At 43.7% G+C, this 24,812-nt stretch overlaps 1 protein-coding gene across 5 annotated transcripts in view; it reads left to right on the forward strand.

Annotated features, from left to right (window-relative positions):
• PJA2 (praja ring finger ubiquitin ligase 2) overlaps nucleotides 1-24,812 on the forward strand; it is a 162,632-nt gene that overhangs the window by 88,054 nt on the left and 49,766 nt on the right. For all 5 annotated transcript variants that reach the window (XM_033929140.1, XM_033929143.1, XM_033929141.1 and 2 more), the window contains 2 exons: nucleotides 3,915-4,965; nucleotides 17,149-17,331. In XM_033929140.1, coding sequence (XP_033785031.1) covers nucleotides 3,915-4,965; nucleotides 17,149-17,331 — 1,234 coding nt within the window. The remainder of the gene's footprint in view (nucleotides 1-3,914; nucleotides 4,966-17,148; nucleotides 17,332-24,812) is intronic.

Genomic DNA, 24,812 nt, shown 5'->3' on the forward strand with positions numbered 1-24,812 from the left:
ACACTATTGATGTGAGACTTACTGGTCTGTAATTCGCAGCCTCCGCTCTGCAACCCTTTTTGTGCAGAGGAACAACATTGGCAGTTTTCCAGTCCAGGGGGATTCTCCCCGTACTTAGGGAGAGATTGAAGAGCATGGCTAACGGTTCCGCCAAAACATCGCATAGCTCTTTGAGCACTCTTGGGTGCAGATTGTCCGGTCCCATGGCTTTGTTCACCTTGAGTCTTGACAGTTCTTTGTAAACATCAGCTGGTGTGAACTCAAACTTCTGAAATGGGTCATCCATGCTTTGCTTTGCATCCAGCCGAGGCCCGTGCCCTGGTGCCTCGCAGGTAAAGACTGAACAGAAGTAATCATTCAGTAGTTTGGCTTTATCGGAGTCAGTTTCCACATAATTCCCATCTGGCGTTCTAAGGCGTACTATCCCGTTTGTGTTCTTTTTCCTGTCGCTAATGTATCTGAAGAAGGATTTGTCCCCTTTCTTGATGTTCTTCGCTAGAGTTTCTTCCATACGAAGTTTGGCCTCCCTGACTGCTGTTTTGACCGCTGCACACTTTGTCCTGTATTCAACGTTTGCTTCTTTTTCCCCCTTGCGTTTGTATGATAGAAATGCTCTTTTCTTCTCCTTGACGAGGTATGATACCTCATCTGTGAACCATTGGGGTTTCCTTTTTCTTTGTTGTTTGGTTACCGATTTTATGTAGCGGATAGTTGCCTCATGAAGGATCGATTTCAAGGTTGTCCACATAGCTTCCACATTATCAGTTACTTCTTGAACCTGCAGCATCTGGTAGACGAAATCTCCCATGCGTGCGAAGTCAGTGCCCCTGAAATTGAGTACCCTTGTTTTTGTTTGTGATCTAGGGAAGCCTTTCTTAAGGTTAAACCATACCATGTTATGGTCACTGGTGGCTAGCGTCTCTCCCACCGAGACGTCCGAGACGCTTTCCCCATTCGTAAGTACCAGGTCCAGGATGGCCTGGGCTCTAGTACCATTTGTTTGAGCCTTACTCCCTTCATGGACGTTAATATCCTCCTGCTATCACAAGTTGTCGCTGATAGTGTGTTCCAGTCCATATCAGGCATGTTGAAGTCTCCTAATAGAACAGCCTCCCCCTGTAAGGTGATATTCTCAATGTCTTCAATTAATTCTGCGTCCTTTTCCTCCGATTGTCTCGGAGGTCTGTATACCACACCAAGGTACAGGCATTTTCCTCCACCTCTGGCCAAGTTTACCCAGATGGATTCCCCAGTATACTTGACATCTGTGATCCTGGTTGTCTTAATGTTCTCTTTGATGTAAAGTGCTACCCCACCACCTAACTTACCCTCTCTATCTTGTCTAATCAGGTTGTATCCTGGTATGGTTATATCCCACCCATGAGAGTCTGTGAACCATGTTTCGGATATTGCTACTATGTCTATGTCTGCATTAACTATTTCTGTTTCTAGTTCTAGAAATTTATTCCCTAGGCTGTGTGCGTTAACATACATAGCTCTCCACTCTTTCTGTTTGCTAAGCTCCTGTTGTGAGCCACCCATTTGAGTCAAATTGTCTCCTAGCGATTCGTTTGCAGTAATGGTACTTACCTCAGACCTAGAAACGTAATGTTGGTTCGCTACATCAGGATTGCTACTTACTGCTCCGGTGTAAAAGTGGGTACCCACCCCCAACTTACCTAGTTTAAAGCCCTTCGAAGTAGGCGGGCTAGTCTGTGTCCGAAGACATTCTTACCTCTGTTGGTCAGGTGGAGTCCGTCTGGTCCCTGTAGTCCCTGTAGTGTCTCTCCGTGATTCAGGAATCCGAAGTTCATCTCCTGGCACCATTGTTGTAGCCACTCATTCGTCTTCAGGATGCGTTCGTCCCTGTCCCTTCCTCTGCCCCTAACAGGAAGAATGGAAGAGAGACATCGGGGAAAGTTTTTAAAAAGTAGGGTTTTCTGAGTTTCTGCATGTTCCCTTTCCTGAAAAATCCTAAAATTGCCATTTTTGGACTTTGGGAAATGTGGGAAATATTGTTTTTTTGGTGCAAATTTGTTGCTGACAGCCAGCTTGGATTTTTAGTGATCTTTTTTTTTTCTTCTTCTCCCTGCTTCTTCAAAACTTTGATTTTTGCCTGGAAACTGCTGGAATGGAGTCTTTGGGGTCTCCTCATGTGAATTCATGACAGAATTGTACAAATATAGCACTTTTAGAGTGTACTTGTGTCAAATGCCGTGTGGCGCAGCTGGAAGGGAGGGGCTGTAACGACCGGCTTAGTTTTCCCCCCACAGAAGCAGGTGATCAGATGCTCAGCCAACCCAGCGGGACAGCCTCCATTACTTTTGGGCCTCAGCACAGCTAGTTCTTTGGTCAGCCTGGCTACTGACTGGCTACTGACTCTGCAATCTAAGAAATGCGAATTTAAGTCATCTAAGGGTGATTCCATGCCCCAGAAGCCGGATACCTCCTCTAACATTATGAAGTTTTGTACTCAGTTTTAAAAAAGCACGTTTTTCTCCTGAGCAGTCTCCTTTCTCTCTCAGGGCGTTTTTTAGGTAGTGTGGTGCCTTCGGGTGTGTCTTTGCCGCCGACTGTTGATCTGCCTGCCTGATTTGGGGGATCCGGCTGCTGATCTGGACCTATTTGATTCCTTGTTTGACTGTGCAGCCCTTCTCGGATCGGGGGATTCGGGCTTGTGTGCTGGATCTGTGGATCCTTTGGAGGCTCCAGATCCTGGTGATGATCCTGCTGTCCTGTGCTTAATCAAGTTTGCGGCTCTGCCTGTTCTTATTATTGCATCTTTGCAAAAATTGAGCTTAGCCACTTAGCCGGCTCCGTCCAGGCTTTGTAGTGGACGCTCGCTCCTGCTCCTGCCCCTGCCTCACCGCTGGACCACTGGGGACCTAAGGTAGACTTCCAAGGGGGCTGGGAGGGACGGGTAGGGGCAGACTAGTTGCACAAAGTCACCGGGAGGGAGGGATTGAAGGCAGGTCTGGTTCCCCACTCCACTAGACCTCCAGATCAGTACTTGAGACCTGCGGTGGGTCTGGGAGGGGGACATTCTGGGAAGGGGGGCAGTTTTTACTGGCATTTGGTTGCAGAGCCAGCAGATAGGACACCAGGAAGGGGAGGAGGGGTTGCTTCTTCTCTGTATCAGTACTAGAGAGTTGCGCGAGGACAGAAATCCCACCCATCCCCGACCGTCTCTGCCAGGATCCTCTCTGTCCCCACCCGTCCCCGCAAAGAATTACCTCCATCCCTGCCCTTCCCCATAAAAAGCAGCAATTACTTCTGACAGGATCATCAATTCTACAGTTTCTTTTGTGTTTGCGCTGCTTGTTTTCCTTGTGGAATCTCTTTGGTGGAACCCTTTTTTTGTTTTCTGTTCAGGTAATTAACTTATAAACCCCCTCTTTTACTAAGGCTGACATGTCCATTATATTATATGGATGAACCCTGCTTCCAAAGCCTTCCATCCCCGTGGGAGTCCCGTTGGCTAGAGGGAGGTCCCCGTGGGAGTCCTGTGGGCCAGAGGGGGGTCCCCGTGGGTTAGGGGGGGATTCCCGCGATCCCCGTTCCCATGCAGACCTCTAATCAGTACATGAATATAAACCATCAGTTTATATTCGAGTCAACCTTTTTCCCTTCTTTTTTGGGGGAAAAGATTGCCTCGGTTTATATTTGGATTGGTATATATTTGAGTATGTACAGTATTCACCTTTCCAACTCCCATTTTTTTAAATACAGAGGACAATCAAGCAAAACTTCTTGACAATGTTATGATAACCATTTAACTTGCTGTCTTGAATTTAAATGTTGTGAACTCCTGGTTCTTTGGGGCTGTTTAATAATTGTGAATACAGTATCACCATCTGAGAGTGTAATTAATGTTTTTAATTTTGATATTTGTCTCCATGCTTTTTCTTTTCTAGTTTCCCAGCATGATTCCAGTGTGTTATTTCACAACATTTGTCCTGCTTTGAATGATGACTCTTCCTTAGAAAGTACAAAACCTGAATCCCCTCTATGTATCGGTGCTGTAAGTGAGAAAGAAAAAGACACTTCCCCATTTTCTATGCTACAAAAAAATGTAAAAGGCCAGCAGATTTCAAGGATGAACTCTATCCCTGATGACACAACTGAAGACTGTGAGAAAGTTATATCAAAGGAGTGTACTGAACTTCACAATCAGAAAGGAATTGCTTATGTAAATATTGACTCATATGAGCCTGAGAGTGGTGAAGAAGGGGGAGATAGTAGTCCATCTGATTTCTTGTCTATAGCAGAAGAGGCTGGTAAACTTCAGAAAACACTTGATGGCATGCTCTTAAAACTGGAGAAAGAAGTGATATCTCTCAATGGTTTACAGTCTCATCTGTCCATACTGAGCCATGATGAGCCCAGGTCTGGTGCAGAAGAGAAGCTACCAGTGCCTTTAACTATATCTTCTAATCTTGGTATGGACTCAGTTCAGCAGAATAGCAAGAAAATAGTTCCAAAGAGATTATCTGGTGCTGAAGGAGAAATGTTGGTGGAAATTAATGCAAATAGCTCAAACTGTGAAATGCAGCATACACATATGAAAGCAGTCTGGACCCCTGTGGAGCTATGTAATGAACTTAATACTACTGACTGCAGGGTTGAGCAAGGTAATGAGCTAGTAGTCAGGCCTAAGGTTAGGAAGCAAATGAGCCGCAGTCACTTGGAGAAAAAGAAGCCCCGTACAGTTGAGGAAGTGGGAAAGGACAGCACAATAAGCTGGGCAGAAAATGCTGAGATGCAGTGGGGAAGTCCAGAATGCATCCACCAGCATAACAAAGAAAAGATGTTTACTAATGACTGTGCTCAAAAGAAAGCAAAAAATAAGGCAAAACAATATCTAACTTTGCAAGAAGACAAATCTTTTGTAGACGACAACAGCTTTTGGGAAGATTTTGAAGACTATAGCAGAAATTTTTCAGATTCCAACAAAGATGAAGACAGGTGAGATTTCTTTCTGCTGTATTTATGGGATTATACGACACCCTTATGATAAAAATGTAGTTAAATTACAATAACATTCAAAAATGGGTAATTGATGACATAAATTTTATTGAGAGGTGAGAAATGTATTGTCATACCTATGATATTCTATAGATACTGTATTTTCCTATAATATTTTACTAACAGTTGTGACTTCATAACATGGTGTTTCAGCCAAACCTAAGTAATACAACTACAGTGTTTTTCTTATATGCATAATACTTCATATTATTCAACCCTGAGTGTTGTTGGTGGGTGTTTCTTCTGTGCATAATCACTAATAATAAAACCCTAAGCGCGCATGCACACTCCTACCTGCGTGATCTCTGCTTCTGTGATCCGTAACTCCGTGGTTTCGCATGCGCAGTAGAAGGAGTCAGCTGTGGTTTCTTCTGTGCATGCGGAGGCACATTAAGCAGGGACGCATGGAAGCGACTCCCCCCACCCGCCCTCACTCCGTCTAGCCCAGCAGTCTCAAACTCGTGGCCCCCCAGGTACTGTTCTGCGGCCTGTGATCTGGCCAGCTCCCTTACAGTCCCTTGCCGAAGTTATTTTTAAGTTCAAAGCCGCCGCCGCGGCTTCTCTCATGAGCCGCACCTGCGTCGGAAGCCTCTCTGATGTCACGTCGGAGAGAAGGCTTCCAACACAGGCGCGGATCGTGAGAGGAGCCACAGCGTCAGCTTTAAACTCAAAAATAACTTCGGCAAGGGACTGTAAAGGAGCCGGTTAGAAACAAACAGAAATGCTGCTGCACAGGGAAGGGGGGAATGCCGCTGCTGCAGCTGCACAGGGAAATGGAGGGGGAGGGAAATGCTGCTGCACAGGGAAGTGGGGTGGGGGAGGGAAATGCTGCTGCACAGGGAAGTGGGGTGGGGAGGGAAATGCTGCTGCTGGACAGGGAAGTGGAGGGGGAAGGGAAAGGGGGCCATGGAGCGAACTTGCTTTGCTTTGGAGGGAGGGGTATGCTGGGGAGCAGGGAGCAATCTTGGGTTGCTTTGGGGGAGAAACAGACAGGGGTCACGGAGAAAGACAAAGAAAGGCAGGCAGGAAGGGGGGCTACGGAGAGAGACAGAAAGACAGGCAGGCAGCGCACGAGAATGAAAGACAGGGGGCCAGGGAGAGAGACAGACAGAAAGCAAGAAAGACAGACAGGAGGCCAGGGAGAGAGACAGAAAGCAAGAAAGACAGACAGACAAAGGGTGCCAACCCTGAGGCTGCCTTATGGAATCGCCAGCTCAGCAATACTTCTCCTCTCCCTAGCGGCAGCTCACTGTGTGCTTTTAACTTCCCCACGCAGCAGCCGCTAGTGTTAGTTTAGCTGCGGTTCCATCAGACAGCCTCGGGGCCTTTGCTATGCCAGCCCGCCTCCAATGATGCAGCTTCCTCTTTCGTCGGAGGCGGTCTGGCCTAGCAAAGGCCCCGAGGCTGCCTGATGGAACCGTGGCTAAACTAATGCTAGCGGCAGCTGCATGGGGAAGTTAAAAGCACACAGTGAGCTGCTGCTAGGGAGAGGAGAGGTATTGCTAAGCTGGCGATTCCATCAGGCAGCCTCAGGGCCTTTGCTAGTCCGGCTCGCCTCTGATGATGCAACTTCCTCTTTCGTCGTAGGCGGGCTGGCCTAGGAAAGGTCACACAGTGAGTTGCTGCTGCTGTTCAGGGAGGCTGGGGAGAGAAGACGAGGAAGGTGGGAGATGTACAACGCTGGCGCTGCATATACACAGCGGCAGGAGGAAGGGAGATGTACAGCGCCAGTGCTGCTTAGATGCGACGGAAGAAGAAAGTTGGGAGACATACAGCGCCAGGGCCACATACCCCCTACAAGTGGCTCATGTAGCCCTAGGGGTACGCATACTACATGTTGAGAAACACTAATCTAGTTGGCCTTAAACATATTTTAATTTGTAATTTCTTTATACTTTGTGCCCTGCAGTATGATTATGTTAACTGAATTGTTGTTGATTTTTGTTTGCATTCTTGACTGTAAACTCTATTGCACCCTTATGCCAGTGCCCCCCCTCCTTGATATTAATAGCTTAGCTCTGCAATTCTTAGGGCCTTTTTACTAAAATGTGTTAAAATTTTGCACTTAGCTACTCTAATGGCCAAAATCAACATGTGGTAAATGTAAACCCTTTGCATTAAGATGTTGGCTACACCCTCCATACTTCCTATACAGTTAATACAGAGACCCCTGTGCATTTACTGCACTGCAGATATCATGGATACACTTAATGTCATCATAGTGCATGTTAAGTGTAAAGCATAGTTCCTGGCTCTTTCCCTCCCCATGCCATGTTTATCAGTTAATGTGAGAATTAGGGTGCAAAGTGTCAAGCTGCTGCATTAAGGCCAGTACTGGGCAGACTTGCACGGTCTGTGTCTGTATATGGCCATTTGGGGGAGGATGGGCTCGAGAGGGCTTCAATGACTGGGAGGGTGTAGATGGGCTGGAGTAGATTTCGACAGTTGGAACCCAAGCACAGTACCTGGTAGAGCTTTGGATTCTTGCCCAGAAATAGCTAAGAAGAAAAAATGTAAATTGAATTAGGTTGGGCAGACTGGATGAACCATTCGGGTTTTTATCTGCCGGCATCTACTATGTTACTATGTTTAGTGAAAGGAGTGCTTAGAGTTAAACCTTTTGTTGCATTTTCAATTCTATAAAATACAGTATCTCTTTCTCACTGTTTGGTGAAAATAATCTTATCAGAATCCAAAATGGTGTCGTAGTGGTAGGATGCACTGAAAGGCCGCATTGTAAGACTGCATGAGCAGGGCTTGGTGTTTTGAAGAGTTTTGTTTGCCACACCTTATCTCCCTGTCGTTTTTTCAATGAGGAAAAGTGTAAGAGCCTCCCCTGGTGGCATCATCCACTAAGAGAATGAGACAGCCAAATCTTGATTTCTTCTGAGCACCAGTGGGACCGGTGACCTCTTCTTCTGTCATGCCCAGAGTTTTTGCAATGGAAAGCAGTTTGGGCTATCTTTAAGCCCCATAGAACGAATGGCTCCGCCACGCCCGGGTGAAAGTTTATCAGAAGGTCGGCAGGGGAACCTGAACAGGATGATATTCCCTGTGAGCAAGGTGGACTACCTTCTGAGGATTTGGAGTTTGCTCCAAAGGAAGAAGAACTGATGCAAGCTGCTTCCAAAACCTTGGGTCAGGAAGCAGTGAGTAATCTAATGAAAGCTAAGATCCAGGTAACTCGTTTCAGAGGAGCAGGAAAACTTAAGACACTTGATTCACTGTGGGATGCCATTAATGGCATACAGTCTTCTCTGTTAAAAGAAGTTAGACAAAATTCTGTGGATTTGAAAAATATTTCTGAAGCAGTCTTGGTTCAAGCGCAGGTTGCTAATCAACAAGGACAAGAAATGGATTCTTTAAGGTCTAGGTTCCAGGCAGTGGAGACATGTGAATCTTCGATGGAAAAATATAGAAATCATATTGCAAAACGTTTATAGTATCTTGAAAATCAATCGAGATGTTTTAACTTATGTTTTCTGAATTTTCCTAAGTTTCCACTGGTGCCTTCTGTGGATATGTTATAAGAAATTTCTGATGGAAGTTCTGAAGATGCCATCAGAGGCACTTCCTCATATTATACATGCCCAATGCCTCCAGGGTTGGAGGAGATCTGTTAACCCGGAAGTAACAGCTGAGAAGGAAGAATCCCTGGGACTTACTTCCTTTTTGGAATCCTCTCTGGAAGTGGTTACCCTTGGGACTACATTGCTGGTTACTTTTGCTTTTGAACTTGACCCGCAGAGCCAGACTGCATGGACAATCAGGTTGCGATGTATTACATAAACAAACAAGGAGGGCCAGGGTCTCGCTGTCTTTGTCAGGAGGCCCAGAAGTATTTAAAGGGAACAGAATTCTCTTGCAGACAAGCTCAACAGGTTTCTTCAACCACACGAGTGGTCACTCAGTTCTGCAGTACATCTTCTCTCAGTGGGGAACACCTCGGATAGACCTCTTTGTGCCCCCATCCCAACCACAAATTGCCCCAGTTTTGCTCCCGGCAGTACTCTCCTCACCGTCTGGAAGCGGATGCTTTCCTACTAGATTGGACTGACAGGTATCTCTATGCTTTTCCACCAATCCCCCTCATCCTCAAAATGCTTGTCAAGCTCAAGCTGCCATAATTCTTATAGCTCCTCGGTAGCCCAGACAACCTTGGTTTTCCCTACTACTTCAACTCGGTATGAAGGATCCAATACTTCTTCAAATTTTCCCATCTCTTCTCACAAAGAATCACTGATCTCTTCTGCATCCCAATCCTGACAACTTGGGTACCTCTCGGTTTAACATTGTCTGACCTTCATCTTTCTCAGCTTGTCAGATTAATTTTGGAAACATCCAGGAAACCATCCACACAGCAGTGGTACCAGCAAAAATGGACACAGTTTTCCACATGGTGTGCTCTTCATCATCATGAGGCTAAATCCACCTCTGTATCTTCAAGTATTGGAGTATCTTCTACATTTATCCAGTTCCGGCCTCAAAACCACTTTGATTAAAGTTCATCTCAGCACTATCAATGCGCTATTAATGCTTTTCACGGACCAGTCAATGGTAAACCTCTCACTTCTCACCTCTTACCTCTTGTGTCCAGATTCATGAAAGGACTTTCAATGGAAAAACCTCCTCTCAAACCGCCTCCAGTGGTTTGGGATCTTAATGTGGTTCTTGCTGCTTTTGAACCAATGTCTAAGGCTCATCTCAAGTACCCTACTTGGAAAGGGTATTTCTTATCTCCTTTAGTTCAGCTCGACAAGTCAGTGAACGTCAAGCACTGGTGGCAGATGTGGTAAGAGCGGATAGCATAGCTGGTTTTAGGAAAGGTTTGACAAGTTCCTGGAGGAAAGTCCATGGTCTGTTATTGAGAAAGACAGGAGGGAAGCCACTGCTTGCCCTGTATTGGTAGCATGGAATATTGCTACACCTTGGGTTTTGGCCAGGTACTAGTGACCTGGATTGGCTACCGTGAGAACGGGCTACTGGGCTTGATGGACCATTGGTCTGACCCAGTAAGGCTGTTCTTATGTTTTTATAAGAAGGTCTTGGAAACAGAGTTAAGAGCACAGCCAAAAAGGCCTTTGGGATGCTTCCCTTTTGGACTTGATGATCAAGACCATGTTTCTAGTTGCTCTTCTGTGGCAGGTCTAAGTTTATTAATTATTTATATACCACCTATCAATGGAGGTTGTCTAAGTGGTTTTACATTCAGGTACTCAAGCATTTTTCCTTATCTGTCCCAGTGGGCTAACAATCTATCTAACATACCGGATTAAGTGACTTGCCCAGGGTCACAAGGAGCAGCGCTGGGCTTGAACCTACAACCCCTGGGTGCTGAGGCTGTAGCTCTAACCATTAGGCCACTGCTATCTCTTGTAGGGAACTGTTCTTCCACATCTCAGAGACTGGGATTTCCCTGCATATGGTTCTCTCATTCCTGCCCCAAAGTGGTTTCAGCTTTCCATGTTAATCAGGAAGTGTTTGCCTGTTTTTCAGCCTACTGGTTCCAACACGCAAGATCACCTTTTGAAGAAATTGGATGTGCGCAGAATGCTTCTTAACTACCTGGAGGTCACTAACTAATTTTGTGTGTCTGACTATCTGTTTGTGCTATTAAGCGGGGCACTCCTGCTTCAATGGCCATGATTTCCAGATGGATCCATTGGGCCATTTCGTCAGCCTACATTTTTTCCGGGAAGCAGTCTCCTGTTTCCATCAAGACACATTCTACCAGGAATGTGACTGCTTCGAAGGCCAAAGATAGAGCTGTCTCCCCTGAGGAGATCTGCAGGGCAGCAACGTGGTTCTCTCTACACACATTTGCCAAGTTTTACAGAGTGGATGTGGCGGCAAGACAGGATTCTGCCTTTGGGTCCTTGGTCTTACGGGCCGGCACAGCAAGCTCGCCCTAACTTTTTTGGGGACTGCTTTTGTACATTTATCTCTAATGTCTCACCTATTGTACTGGTAAAAGATATTATGTACTTACCTTGTTAAGCTCTTTTTTAATGTTTTCCTACATTTCTGTTATCTCACACCCCTTGGTAACAAACTGGCATCTTAAGTCTTCATATACTTAGATAGCATTGACATTTAGACTTAGATCTCTTTAATTCTTCATTACATTTTTAAAATAAACAACAATTTGTGTCTTAATGTATACCTGCTCCCTGGTACACCAGTGACCTCCGATCCATAAAACGATCTCTGAGGAAAGCAGAAAGGAATTGGATCAAACACCCAAATTCAGAAACCAAAGCCCACTGGAAAAGCACATCCATCACCTACAAAGCTGCCATCCTAGAAGCGAAGAAAGCCTACTACTCTCGCCTCCTACAATTAGCCCCTGCTAGATCCAAACAACTATTCACCCTCACAAACCAACTCTTCACCAGCGCCCAAGGAAAAAGCCACACCAACCAAACAAAACTTGATAGTGAGACTCTCTCTAACTTCTTCCAGTCCAAAGTACAAACCATCCGCAATAATCTTGACACCAACACCAACCCCACTCCTGCACACCCCCAGCCTAACCCAAATACCCCATCCTCTACCACTCTCCCCAAATTTGATATGGCCACCCATGCCGAGGTTCTCGAAACCTTGAGAGAACTCAAACCCTCCAACACCATCCTCAATCCCTGCCCATCCAGCCTCCTGCTGTCCACAGAAGACGCCATGGCAGAATCCATCCTCCCCATCATTAACACCTCCCTCTCCACCGGGACAGTTCCCCTCAGCTGGAAATCAGCTATTATCAAACCCACTCTCAAAAAACCCACCCTTGACCCTAACAAACCCAGCAACTATCGCCCAGTCTCCAACCTCCCATTTGTCTCCAAACTCCTAGAACGAATTGTGCTCTGCTGACTACACCCTTTCATAGAAGAACAAGCTGCTCTATCCCCTGCTCAATCCGGCTTCTGAACAGGCCACAGCACAGAGTCAGTACTCCTAGATATCATCGATGACAGCTGGTAAATACTCGACAAAGGCTGCGATGTCTACTAGTCCTACTTGACCTCAGTGCTGCCTTTGACACGGTCGACCACCATCTCCTCATATCCAGACTCTATGACCTTGGAATCAAGGACTCTGCCCTCCAATGGTTCACCTCGTTCCTCCACCAAAGGACCCAAACTGTCCTACTAGGGACGCACAAATCTAACCCCAAGCCTATCAAATATGGCGTTCCCCAAGGTGCCCTTCTATCCCTCCTCCTATTCAACCTCTACATCAGACCTGTCATTGATATAGCGCAAAAGTATAACATTAAAATCCACTCCTATGCCGATGACATCCAGCTGCTCCTCCCACTAGGCAAAAACCGATCGTCTCAAATTACTAACCTCCAACACTGCCTCTCTGACATGAAAACCTGGATGACAAACAACAAACTACAACTGAACACCTCTAAGACCGAACTCTTATGGATCAGGAACAAAAACACCAAATACACACGCCCAACACTATCATAGGACTCCACTCTACTAACGGCAGCAGATCAAGTACGCAGCCTAGGAGTAACCTTAGACGGACACCTATCCCTATCCACCCACGTATCCCAAGTAGTCTCTACCTTCTTCTACTACCTCCGCCAACTGAGAAGGATCAAACCCTACATCTCCACGCCTGATCTAGCCCAACTCCTCTACGCATATGTCCTCTCCAGAATGGATTACTGCAACTCCCTATTTAATGGAATAACCAAAAAAGATCTCAAGCGCCTCCAACAGGTCCAAAATGCAGCTATCCGCCTCCTACACAGCCTCAACTACCATGATCCCATCTCCCCAGCACTCCGCGCTGAACACTGGCTCCCAATTATCCAATGCTGTGCACTCAAGGCCCTGGCAATAGCACACAAAAGAATTTATGCCACCACCCCCTCCTACATAAAATCCAAGCTACCCATCTACATCCCCACCCGCACCCTCCACTCAGAAACGGAGATACGCCTATGCATTCCCCCCAGAAGGTCCCTCCTCTCAGAAACCGCCCGCAAACGCTCCTACAGCCACTTCATTCCCCAACTCTGGAACCAACTCCCCCCTCAACTCAGACTACAGAACTCACTAATGACATTCCGGAAAATGGTAGAGACCCTCCTCTTCAATTAAAGGTCACCCTCAGTCTACACCCAACCCCTTAAACCCCACCTCTACCCTTCTTTCTCCATTCTAATCTTCTGCCAAAAATTTCTGTATAGTCCACTCTCGGCCTATACTCAAATAACTTGTATCTAAACTAAACTACTTATATTTAAACTACTGTTCCTAATTTGCTGTATAGTCCCTATATTTACACTGCTGCACAGTCTCTTATGTCCAAGTATTTAAATCTACTGTATAATCTTGTATGTCCAATTCACTCCATTGTGAATGTTTACTTGTAAACGGTTCTGAGCTCTGGGAGGACGGGATAAAAATCTAAATAAATAAATACTATTAACAGGTGTACGAGACAATTCTTCAGTACCAGGGCTGTGGAGTTGGAAGCAATTTTTGGGTTATTGGCATCGGAGTCGGTGAAAATGTGCTGACTCCAACTCTGACTCCTACTAGAGTTAAATTGTATGTCATGCAAATATTATAATGCTTAAATTTCTTATTTCACAGATAATTTATTAACCCACTTTTTTCAGGATGTTTTACTTTGTCCCCATCCCCGTGAATTCTGACCCTTCAAACTGTCTGCTCAAGCTTCAAATACCGTATATACTCAAATATAAACCAGGATTTTGGGGACAAAAAATTGGCCCAACAATGGGGGTCCTGGTTTATATTCGGGCCAACGCCCCCTCCCAGAATTTTTTTAGGCCGCCGTCGCCAGGCTCTGCCCCCTTCCTCCTCCCTACCCTATCATACTTCTGCCAAACCCTGATGGAGGTGCAGCAGGTCCTCTGCCAATCCCTGGTGGAGGTGCAGCGGGCAGGAGCACTTCCACCAGGGATTGCCAAAAGTATGAAGATAGGGCAGGGAGGGGAGGACAGAGGGCAGAGCCTGGGAGGGAGAGTGCAAAGCCTGACAGGGGAAGGAAGGAAGGGTGCTGGGTGCAGAGCCTGACAGGGGAAGGAAAGAAGGGTGCTGGGTGCAGAGCCTGACAGGGGAGGGAAGGAAGGAAGGGTGCTGGGTGCAGAGCCTGACAGGGGAGGGCAGGAAGGAAGGGTGCTAGGTACAGAGCCTAACAGGGGAGGGGAGGAAGGAAGGGTGCTGGGTGCTGAGCCTGACAGGGCAGGACACTTAAATATTAAGCCACCCGACTTATATTCGAGTCAACCATATTTTTATTTTATTTTATTTTTTTCCCTCCTTTTGGAGGGAAGGGGGTCTCGACTTATATTTGGGTTTATACAGTAATTATGATTTTATATTGAAATCAGAAGAACCAGTGGGCCATCTAGCCCAGTAGCCTGTCTTTACAGTGGCCAATCCAGGTCACAAGTACCTGGAAGTAGTCCATCTAGCCCAGTAGCCTGTCTTCACAGTGGCCAATCCAGGTCACTAATACCTGGAAGTGGTCCATCTAGCCCAATAGCCCGTCTTCACGGTGGCCAATCCAAGTCACTAATAACTGCTAAAAACTCAAATAGTAGCAAAAATATTCTGTATTGTACAACTGTCATTTTATAAATAACAAATACAGAACATGGATCAACAAAACCCTGTTTCCCCTCCCTCTCATAAATATCATCTCCACTATCGAGACAACTAAACAAGCCAAATTACTTCAAAATGATGCATAGAAAAATCATACTAACAGAATACCTTGGTCACACACACTGAACACAAATGACAAATTCATAATAGCTGACCAAAAATGATAAACATAAATTAAATCCCAAGAAGCATCACCTTGCATGTAGTAAATACCTATCCTCTATAATAAAATCCTAAGCGCGCATGCGCACTTAGGACGGTGTGTTCCCTGACAGCATGCTGTGTCCCTCCGTGCCAAAATCCATTTTCGAACACGGAGGCAGGGAACACGCCGGCGACTCCATCCCCCCCTCCACCCGCCCTCACTCACCAACTGCTGCTGCTGCCGCTGCTCCTCTTCAAAGCAGCCCTCTGAGGTTCGCGGCCGGCTGTAGCGAACCTTGCAGGCCGCTCTGCACCTCCGTAGCACGTTCCCTCTGGCGCACAGGATTGCGTCAGAGGGAACGTGCTACCAACATGCAGAGCGGCCTGCGAGGTTCGCTACAACTGGCCGTGATCCTCAGCAGGCTGTTTTGAAGAGGAGGGCAGACATGAAAGGACCAGGAAGCCGGATGCTGGACAGGGGGAACAGGGAAGGGGTGCTGCTGGACAGGGGGGGAGCAGGGAAGAGGTGCTGCTGGATGGGGGTAGGTAACAGGAAGGGAAGCCTACTTCTGGACAGGGGGAGCAAGGAGCAGGTGCTGCTGGACAGGGGGGGAGGTAACAGGAAGGGAGGCCTACTGCTGGACAGGGGGAGCAAGGAAGAGGTGCTGCTGGATGGGGGGAGGTAACAGGAAGGTAGGCCTACTGCTGGACGGGGGAGCAAGGAGGAGGTGCTGCTGGACAGGGAGGGAGATAACAGGAAGGGAGGCCTACTGCAGGACAGGGGGGAGCAAGGAAGAGGTGCTGCTGGACAGGGTGGGAGGTAACAGGAAGGGAGAAGGGCTGCTGCTGGACAATGGGGAGCAAGGAAGAGGTGCTGCTAGACAGGGGGGAGGTAAAAGGAAGGGAAAAGGTCTACTGCTGGACAGGGGGAGCAGGGAAGGGTTGCTGCTGGACAGGGGAGAGGTAAAACGAAGGGTGAAGGGCTGCTGCTGGACAGGGGGAGCAGGCAAGAGGTGGTGGTGGACAGCCAAGGAAAGAGAGAGAAAGAAAGAAAGAAAGACACACACATCTATTCTAGCACCTGTTAATGTAACGGGCTTAGACTAGTATAGATATATAAATAAAGGAGTTGGAGTCGAAGGCTTTTTGTAACGACTCCACAACCCTGTTCATTACATTCACTTTATGCAAAGAATGGTCCTGAATCAATGCCCCACACTATGATGTTTGAAATGTGTTTTGTGTAGTAGTATTTTTGCTGAAAATGTCAGGTGACAAGTTTCACAACAAAGGAGAAAAAACACTCCACAAAAAATCAGAACAAAACACCAGATGAAATTTATGCAAATGATAGAAAAAGCCTAAGTATCGGGTGAGTCACAAAACCCTACCTCCTCCCATCATAGGGATAAACAACTTTCATATATGCATAATTTCAATGTGTTGTGTGAAAGATAAGTGGAAATATATCTACTGACAAAAAAATACTAACGTAGCATGCAGGATTTGAACACAGGGTGGGTCAACAATCGTTTCGTGGCGTGCCTCCACTGACTCTGCCTCAGGACCACAAAACCTGACACTTGTACCAACCTAAAACCCCTTTGTAGATAATTACTTTCCACATCAACAAAACTTTTATAAAAAAGCTGCAGGTACTTACTTTTGAGCAGTAAACTCTCAGCGGTACCAACATGGCATACAAACCGACAGAAAAAGCCTACAAGAACCAATCAGGAACAGCTTGCTTCCAATTGGCTTGTAGAACGCAGGGCAACCAATAGGCAGATGGACTGCAAACATGATTGGGCTGAAAACAGCTGACAGATCCGCTGGTTAAAGGCACAGGGCACAATTAATTCAGAAAAAGTATAACCAGTCAATGGAAGCATTAAATCCATCAGGCTGCAAAGCATTCAGTGTATAGATCCGGAATTGTTATTTGCACTGAAGGCTTAATATTCTATTCCCACCCCAAATATGCTCAAGAATATGGTCAATCACTAAACATCTCCTCCACACCTCATAGTTTTTGCAATTTTAGGTGACAGTTTCATACACATTGAGGCATCCACATTTCATAGATGCTCACATCATTAATTGAGGCAGACAAAGGGAGATAGGATATGGCTTGGTAAAAATGAGTTAATGAGTTCTATCAAGGTTGAAGCCCGCAAATGGTATTGCTGTCCCAAAATTTCAATCTTTTTGTTTCCTCATTTTTCTTCATGCTACTTTGTGCCTAGTACATATTATGAATCCAGCAGCTTATGTCATCTGTTATTCTCTAATTTAGTTTTAATTCATTTTTTCCACCCAGCTCTGAACACAGTGATGGAGAATGGTCAGCTTCTTTGCTTTCATATACTGCTGCTGAAAAAGATCATTCTTCCAGTGATGAAAGCTGGGAGACTCTACCAGGAAAAGAGGAGCAAGAGCCTGAGCTTCAGAGCAACAGCAGTAGTCTAGAGGAAGATAATTCAGACTTCAGTTTCCAAGCAGAGTATGTATGCTAGGCTACTTGTTACCTACAATAAGCTTTATTACATCAGTGTTCAATACATGGATTATTTGAAGTTGACTTTTATTGTGTTTTGTTAATTTTTGTACTTTGATGCAGTTTTTGATTATTTATTTATCAATTTATATTCCACATAAAAACTAAGTGTTTTACAATATAACATCCAAAAACTAAATACAAAACCATACATCAACACAAAATAGAGTGCATGTATATTTTGTAACAGAAAAGGCAGAAGACAGCAAGGTGGATAATGATGTCACTGGAGCCACACTCTTGTTATAAATTTTATTGTTGACCTGACACATCGATAATTCATCAAGTGCCTGTGGTCGGGGATCCTTGTTTTTCAATGTGAGTAAACAAAATGTGTTCACAAACCTTAGCCAGCACATCTGTTTCAACAGATCGTGAAGAAGTGAGTTTGTGAAGATTTTCTTTCTCAGTGCCATTTTGAATGGTGTAGCAGTATTTTGTGGGATTGTCTGATTGATTGAGAGGCTAAGATTTGTGAACGCATTGTGTTTACTCACATTGAAAACAAGGATCCCTGACACAGACATTTCCTTGTTACGCAGGAGTTTAGCTATGGCATTGCTCTCTGATGCTCGGTTTTCCACAGGCTACTGTACTAGTTTTACAGTTTTTTTTGTTTGCGGTTTTATTTGATCCCTTACCAGCCTGGGACCCCTGATGAAGGCGTGTTAACCGAAACACGGATCGTGTCGGGTCCCTAGGTTTGTTTTTAAGATGGTATTATTAACCACACTCAATTAATTGTTAGAAATAAATTCAGCTTGCATCATTGTATGGGTTTCTACAGTTTTTCCTTGTTTTTGTTTCACATTTTTTATTGCAAACTTTGTTGGTTTTTCCCTTCCTTTGTTACAGACATTTATTGAAACATGGCTGTATCGGGTCAATAATGAAATTTCTAAACAGAGTGTGGCTCTAGTGATAACATTATCCCATGACCATCTCAGCTTTCTGCTGTTTTCTTTGAAACATATTTATTTGGATTTATTAACTGCCTTTATGAAAATATTTCTCAAGGCAGTTTATGTCCCTTCCAGATTCCATACTCTAGGTGTTCAATCCCTTCCTGCAATCTGGGAGTTGCAGAAATCCAAACACTTTTAATAGCATGTGCTTCTCCAACCTTAGAGTGTGAGTTAGAACCCCCTACAGTTTTCAGTTTCTTTAAGCAATCCGTGCAGAAGTCTTTTGGATATGCTCTTTCTTTTTCTTATTTTTTCACTTAAAGTTCGTTTTGGGGGAGGGAGGATTTCGGTGGCTTCACTGCCATGAGACCCCGTGCGGCTTCCTCTGCTTGAGGAAAGAACGCAGTCCCATGGAGCCGGACTGCTGCTTCACAGAAAACTGGTGGATTTGTGGAGCAACCAGCTTGTACCGCCCTTCTCAGAATCTGGGTCCATTCCCCTGGGAGTTAGCGAAACCTCTGACCCCTTCAGGGGTTTAAGCACAGGCTGTATGCGTCCTGTGTAAAATATTCCTTTGGGTTTCAGGGCACAGGCTGCATTTCCCGCCCCTGATTGCGTGGAGAAGTGTCCATGGGGGCAGAGGTTACAGTCGGAGCCTGTCCGACTGGCAGTCAGAAGATCTTCAAATTTGGTCAAGTGGAACAGTTTCTGAAGCAAAAATTCCTTCTCCTCTATTCAGCTAAAGTGTAACAGAGCTGGTAGGCAGGCACTTCACAGACTGTAAGTACACCTCCATTATTTCATATGGGAGCTTCAGGGGTGTTCTATGGGATTTATAAAATAACACAACATAAAATTTTATTTGTATACCGCATTACACCGTGAAGTTCGATGCTGTTAACAGGAGTTGAATAGAAGATCATACATAAGAGATGAGAGTACAATTACAGGTAACACAGGAGTATAAATAACAAAGGATCATGGCAAGTCTGAGTCAAATGTAATAGAGGAGAGGCGATTTAAGAACTCAAGAAATAAACAGAGTTTGAATCTCAGTACAGAGGTAGATACAGGGTCCCGAGGAGCATGAGAGACATGCAAAGAGGGCACAGGGATTAGTGCTTTCCTTGGAACTTGTAGAAAGTATCTTTTTAATTCTCATCTGAAGAACATGTATGACGAAGACAACCATATAATGGGGAGTAGTTCCCTACTGTAGTGAGCTGCTTGAAAGGGTAGTAATTTTATCACTTAAGTTTTTTTTAGGTTTTCCTTGCAGGGAGGAGTGGGCAAAGATGGAGTTGGAGCACAAAAGGTGGGTCAGGGTGGTGGGGGGGTAATATCAAATACTTCAGTCATGTAGTTTGGTAGGAGACCGTAGAGAGCCTTGTACATGAAGTAAACTGGTTTGAATAACAATCGGGCCTTGATTGGGAGCCAGAGCTGCTGCTTGTAGTAAGGCATGATATGATCAGTTTTAACTTAGGCCGAAGATGAGGCGCACCGCTGTGTGCTGAATCGTCCGGAGTCTGTTAACGTGTTTCTTGGGGCAGGAGATGTAGATGAGGTTGCAGTAGTCTAGCATGCTGAGGATCAGGGCTTGGCATAGGATTTGGAAGGGAAGTGTGTCAAAGTAGAAACGGATAAATCATAGTTTACAGAGTTCTGTGAAACCTTTGCGAACCACAGCAACGATTTGGCTTTTCATGGTCATCTTTTGGTCTAGACTCATCACTCCTAGTATTTTGATAGAAGACTGTAATGGTAGGGTTGTACCCCTGATTGTGATGTTTTCCTTGTTGAGGTTCAAGGGGCAGGCAAGGAAGAACTTAGTTTTTTCAGGGTTTAGTTGTTTGTGATTCGTCATCCAGTCTTCCGTTGTGTGGATGATCTCCTCAATTCACTTGGACTCCTTTGAGGGGAGAGTGGGTATAGGAAGGAGGACCATTATGTCATCGGTGTAACTTTAGCACTTTACTCCTGATGAAACTAGGTAGTTCCCCAGCGAGCATAAGCATATGTTGAACAGGATAGGGGACAGTGGGGAACCTTGCGGGACTCCACAGGGAGTGGACCAGACAGGTAACAGTTTGTCATGGCGGAAGACTTGGTATGTGTGACTTGTTAGGAAGCCCCTGAAGCAATTTAGGACAGTTCCTGTGATGCCTATAGCATCTAGATGTGAAAAAAGTATGTGGTGGTCTGCCAAGTCAAAGGTGCTCTGTCAAATTGTAGCATGATAGCACTCTGTCCTCTGCTGAAGAGTTGGTAGATGTCGTTTATTAGTGAGGCTAGGACTGTCTCTGTGCCACCATGAAAGAATTCTGAGTCTTCTTCTGAAGAATGGAGAAAAATGGACGTTGGGCGGGAAGGCACTCGGCATGTGTGGTGCGGGCAGTATTAAAGCTTTTGAATTCCTAAAGTGCCAGTGCACTTTTCACTGTCTGTATCGGGGCTCCGTGGATGATGTCACCCACATGTGAGAAAATGTTGCCTGCTTGTCCTAGGATAAGGCAACACAGAAAAAACACTGAGGAACAATGAAGAACTAACCTGCTGTGAGCAACAAGTATTCATATGAAACAGTTATCGATAATATGCAGGACAGATCGGGAGCCAACTCACCTCAGGTTCGGTCACGGGCTGTGGTGGTTGGGCAGGTGGGGCAGTCAGAAGACTTGGAATCCAGCTTTACAGCTTCTTGAGGCATTTGATCTCCCTACATTGCCTGCATTTCTCCCATTTAGCACAATGGAACAGTGAGTAGCAGTGTGACAGCATGTTTTGGCAATTTTTGGGGGTCTTGAAAAGGGGGTTTTGGGTGGTTTCCCTGCATGCCCTAACCTCCCTCCTACCTCTAAAATCCTAAAATTGCCATTTTCTGGGGATTCCTGTTCCTTTCCCGGGCAATTTTATTACAAAATTGGCACCCAGCGACCATCTTGCATTTTTCCGATTTGAATAAATCAATATTTTTTATAGTTAGGAGCTTTGTTTTTGCTCCAAACTTCATAGATGGCCTTCCAAGGTTGGAATGAATTGATTTCATGCCTCGTTTGCGGCAGAGGGATGTCGGTTGCACAGCTGCGTTCCGCATGTGCTGCAGGCTGAGAGGGGTCTAAATTTGCATGGAAGCAGTGCCTTTCACCTCAGGGGAGTCCCTCTTTGAGCCTTCTGCCCCAATTTCTGCGAAAATTACATTTGGGGGTTCTCAAGTGAGAGCTGGCAGCGTTTCGGCGTAACACAAGCACGTCCTCGTGAGCAGGCATCAGGCGGGAAGGCGCGGGCAGTATTAAAGCGTTTGAATTCTTAAAGTGCCCGTGCACTTTTCACTGTACTGAGGCTCCGTGGATGATGACACCCACATATGAGAATATCTGCCTGCTGTCTCCAGATAACACCTGTTACAGTAAGTAACTGTGCTTTTTGCCCGTTTATTACTTGCTTTAATATTTTGCAGTAAACAACTCCAAAGAAAAACTGCCACGGATACTTTGAAAGACACAACTATCAGGCAGAACCAGTCTATGGGTTCTGAGAGTGATAACTGCAAGTAGAGTACACCTGTGCAAAGTTAACACACTTTCACAAACAAAGTGAACAATGCATATATTAAATATTAATGATGTGGGTAACCTCAGTGTGCAGGGTCAGCGAAGGGAGACCATAAGAGCATAAGACCATAAGAGAAATTGTTTATGTTGCAAGATAGGTTCCCCAGTGCTCCCTCATTTTGTCATGGATTGGTTCCAGTATTGTTGCTTGGCTTTTGGGACTGAACTGCAGGGGGCTCTAACTCTCTAAGATAGGAGGAGCACATGCTCAGAAAGTGTTTGGATTTCTGCAACTCCTGGGTTGTGGGAAGGGATTGAACACCTCTAGAGTATGGAATCCTACAAGGACTAACATAAAGAAAATTATCAAAAGTAAAAACCTAATCTTCCATTAAATTATTCTATAACTTCTAAAGATGGAGAAAAACAATACAAAGAAAAGACAATAATAATTATATGAAAGAAAGAACAGAATATAGGAAAATTATTAAATAATACACTGCATATATGTTTAAAATAATTATATGTTGAAATCATAATACTAAGGAAATACAAATTAACATATTGTTAAAAGGAAAATGATACATTAATAAAATGTTATGGAAAATGATTAAATATATATAAAAGATTAATATAGATAGATAGAAGGGAAATTTGTTTAAACAATTGAATATTGATTGCCTGGAATGGGGAGAATGTTAGGATTACAGTTCCAATGTGTATCCGTAAGCAGCCAATATATTGGGTGGGAAAGGGAGGGATAAGGAGAATATTTATTAGAATAATTAAGGGAGATACATTAGGGTTAAATATGTGTGTCATGAAGAAAATTTTTTGGATATTAAATATGAAAGAGGAGAGGAAGAATAAGATAATGAAAAGTATTAAAATATATAATGTCTTTTAAAATATATTCTATAAATGTCAATGGCCTGAATCACGTAATTAAAAGGAAAAAAATATTAACATTTTTAAAAAAACAAAATGCAGATATTTACTGTCTGCAAGAGACCCATCTTAATATGAAGGAATCACAGAAATTATCAGGTGGATGGATAAAAGAATGTTTTTTTGCTCCAGCAATGGGCAAAAAAGCAGGGGTTGCAATCCTTATAAACAAAAAATGTATGGCCAATATAAAGGTTAAAAATTCAGATCCACATGGTAGATGGATACATATCGATATAGGTATGGGAAAAGATACCCTGACGTTATTTAATATATATGCCCCTAATTCGAATCAATCAGAATTTTTCAAAAAGTTACAAAATATGTTATTACCACTGGCTGCCTCTAATTTAGTGGTGGCTGGAGATTTTAATGCTGTAATGGATCCATTATTGGATAAAAAACCAGGTAAAAATATTAAATCTTTAGGTCTAGATAATTTGGTTCAATCATGTGATTTGAAAGATATATGGCGTATTCTTCATTTTAATGATCAGGAATATTCATTCTGTTCACAGGTCCATAAATCATTTTCAAGAATTGATTATATTTTTGTTTCAACAAATAAAGTACAACAGGTGAATAAAGCTTCCATTGATCCTATAATTATTTCGGATCACGCTGGAGTATGGATAGAATTACAATTAGATCAATTAGAAAATGATAGACCTCTTTGGAGATTTGATAATGCATTGCTTGTGGATGACAAATTTTTGGAAAATTTTAAAACACAAATTAATGAATTTTTTCAAATAAATTTAGTGGAAGATACATCTATAGAGAATGTATGGGATGCATTTAAAGCAACTATGAGGGGTAATATCATATCATATTCAGCTTTTATTAGGAAACAAATTAAAAAACAATATATAGAATTAGAAAAAGAAATAAAAATATTAGAAGCTAAATTGATAAGTAAATGGGAATATGAAGTTTTGCAAGCTCTTTTGAAAGTAAAAGGTAAATATAATGAATTAACTTCAAAAATGATAAGAAAAGATTTGTTTTCCAAACAAACGATGTATTATGGAAATTCTAATAAGGCGGGAAAATTATTAGCAAATTATCTTAAGGCAAAAAAAAGGAGAACTAATATTAATGGAATAAAAGATGATAATGGTATAATAACAAATCAAACAAATATAATATTAAAACAATTTTTAAATTTTTATAAGGATCTATATTCTTCCGAACCTTATTTGGAGAAACAAAAAGAGGGGAAAAAATTTTTAGATTTAATAAATGGACCTAAGATTCCTGATCATATGAAACGAAGTTTAGAAGAACCTATATCATTAAAAGAATTAGAAACAGCATTGAGATCTCTTAGAGTTGGATCCGCTCCAGGTGGTGATGGTTACACAGTAGAATTTTATAAAACATTTCAAAATATCCTCTCCCCACATTTACTAAAATTATATCAGACACAACTTATAAAAGGTAATATAAAAGGTACTATGGCTGAATCAATAATAATTGTTTTGCCTAAGCCAAATAAAGATCCTACTTTGGTTTCAAACTACAGGCCTATATCTTTGATAAATGTTGATAATAAACTATTGGCGAAAATTTTGGCTTTGAGATTAGCCAAAGCTCTCCCACATATTATAGATATGCATCAAACGGGTTTCGTTGCTAAAAGACATTCCTCCAATAACTCTAGACTATTATTTCACATGCTAAACTTGTCAAAAAAAATGGATGAACCGGCATTTACAGTCTCATTAGATGCTGAGAAAGCATTTGATAGGGTAGAATGGAATTTTATGTATCAGGCTTTAGAATGGTTTGGTATAGGTTCTGGATTTATACAAATGGTAAAAACATTGTATAGCTTCCCGATTGCAAGATTAAATATTAATAATAAGATATCTGATGGTTTTCAATTGCAAAGGGGAGTTAGACAAGGTTGTCCTTTATCTCCTTTGTTATTTGATGTTGTATTAGAACCCTTATTGTTAGCAATACAGCAAACGAGGGAGATACAAGGAATTCCATATTCAGATATGGAATATAAAAT

Source organism: Geotrypetes seraphini, chromosome 1 (genome assembly GCF_902459505.1).
Source record: "Geotrypetes seraphini chromosome 1, aGeoSer1.1, whole genome shotgun sequence".
NCBI classification, from domain to species: Eukaryota; Metazoa; Chordata; class Amphibia; order Gymnophiona; family Dermophiidae; genus Geotrypetes; species Geotrypetes seraphini.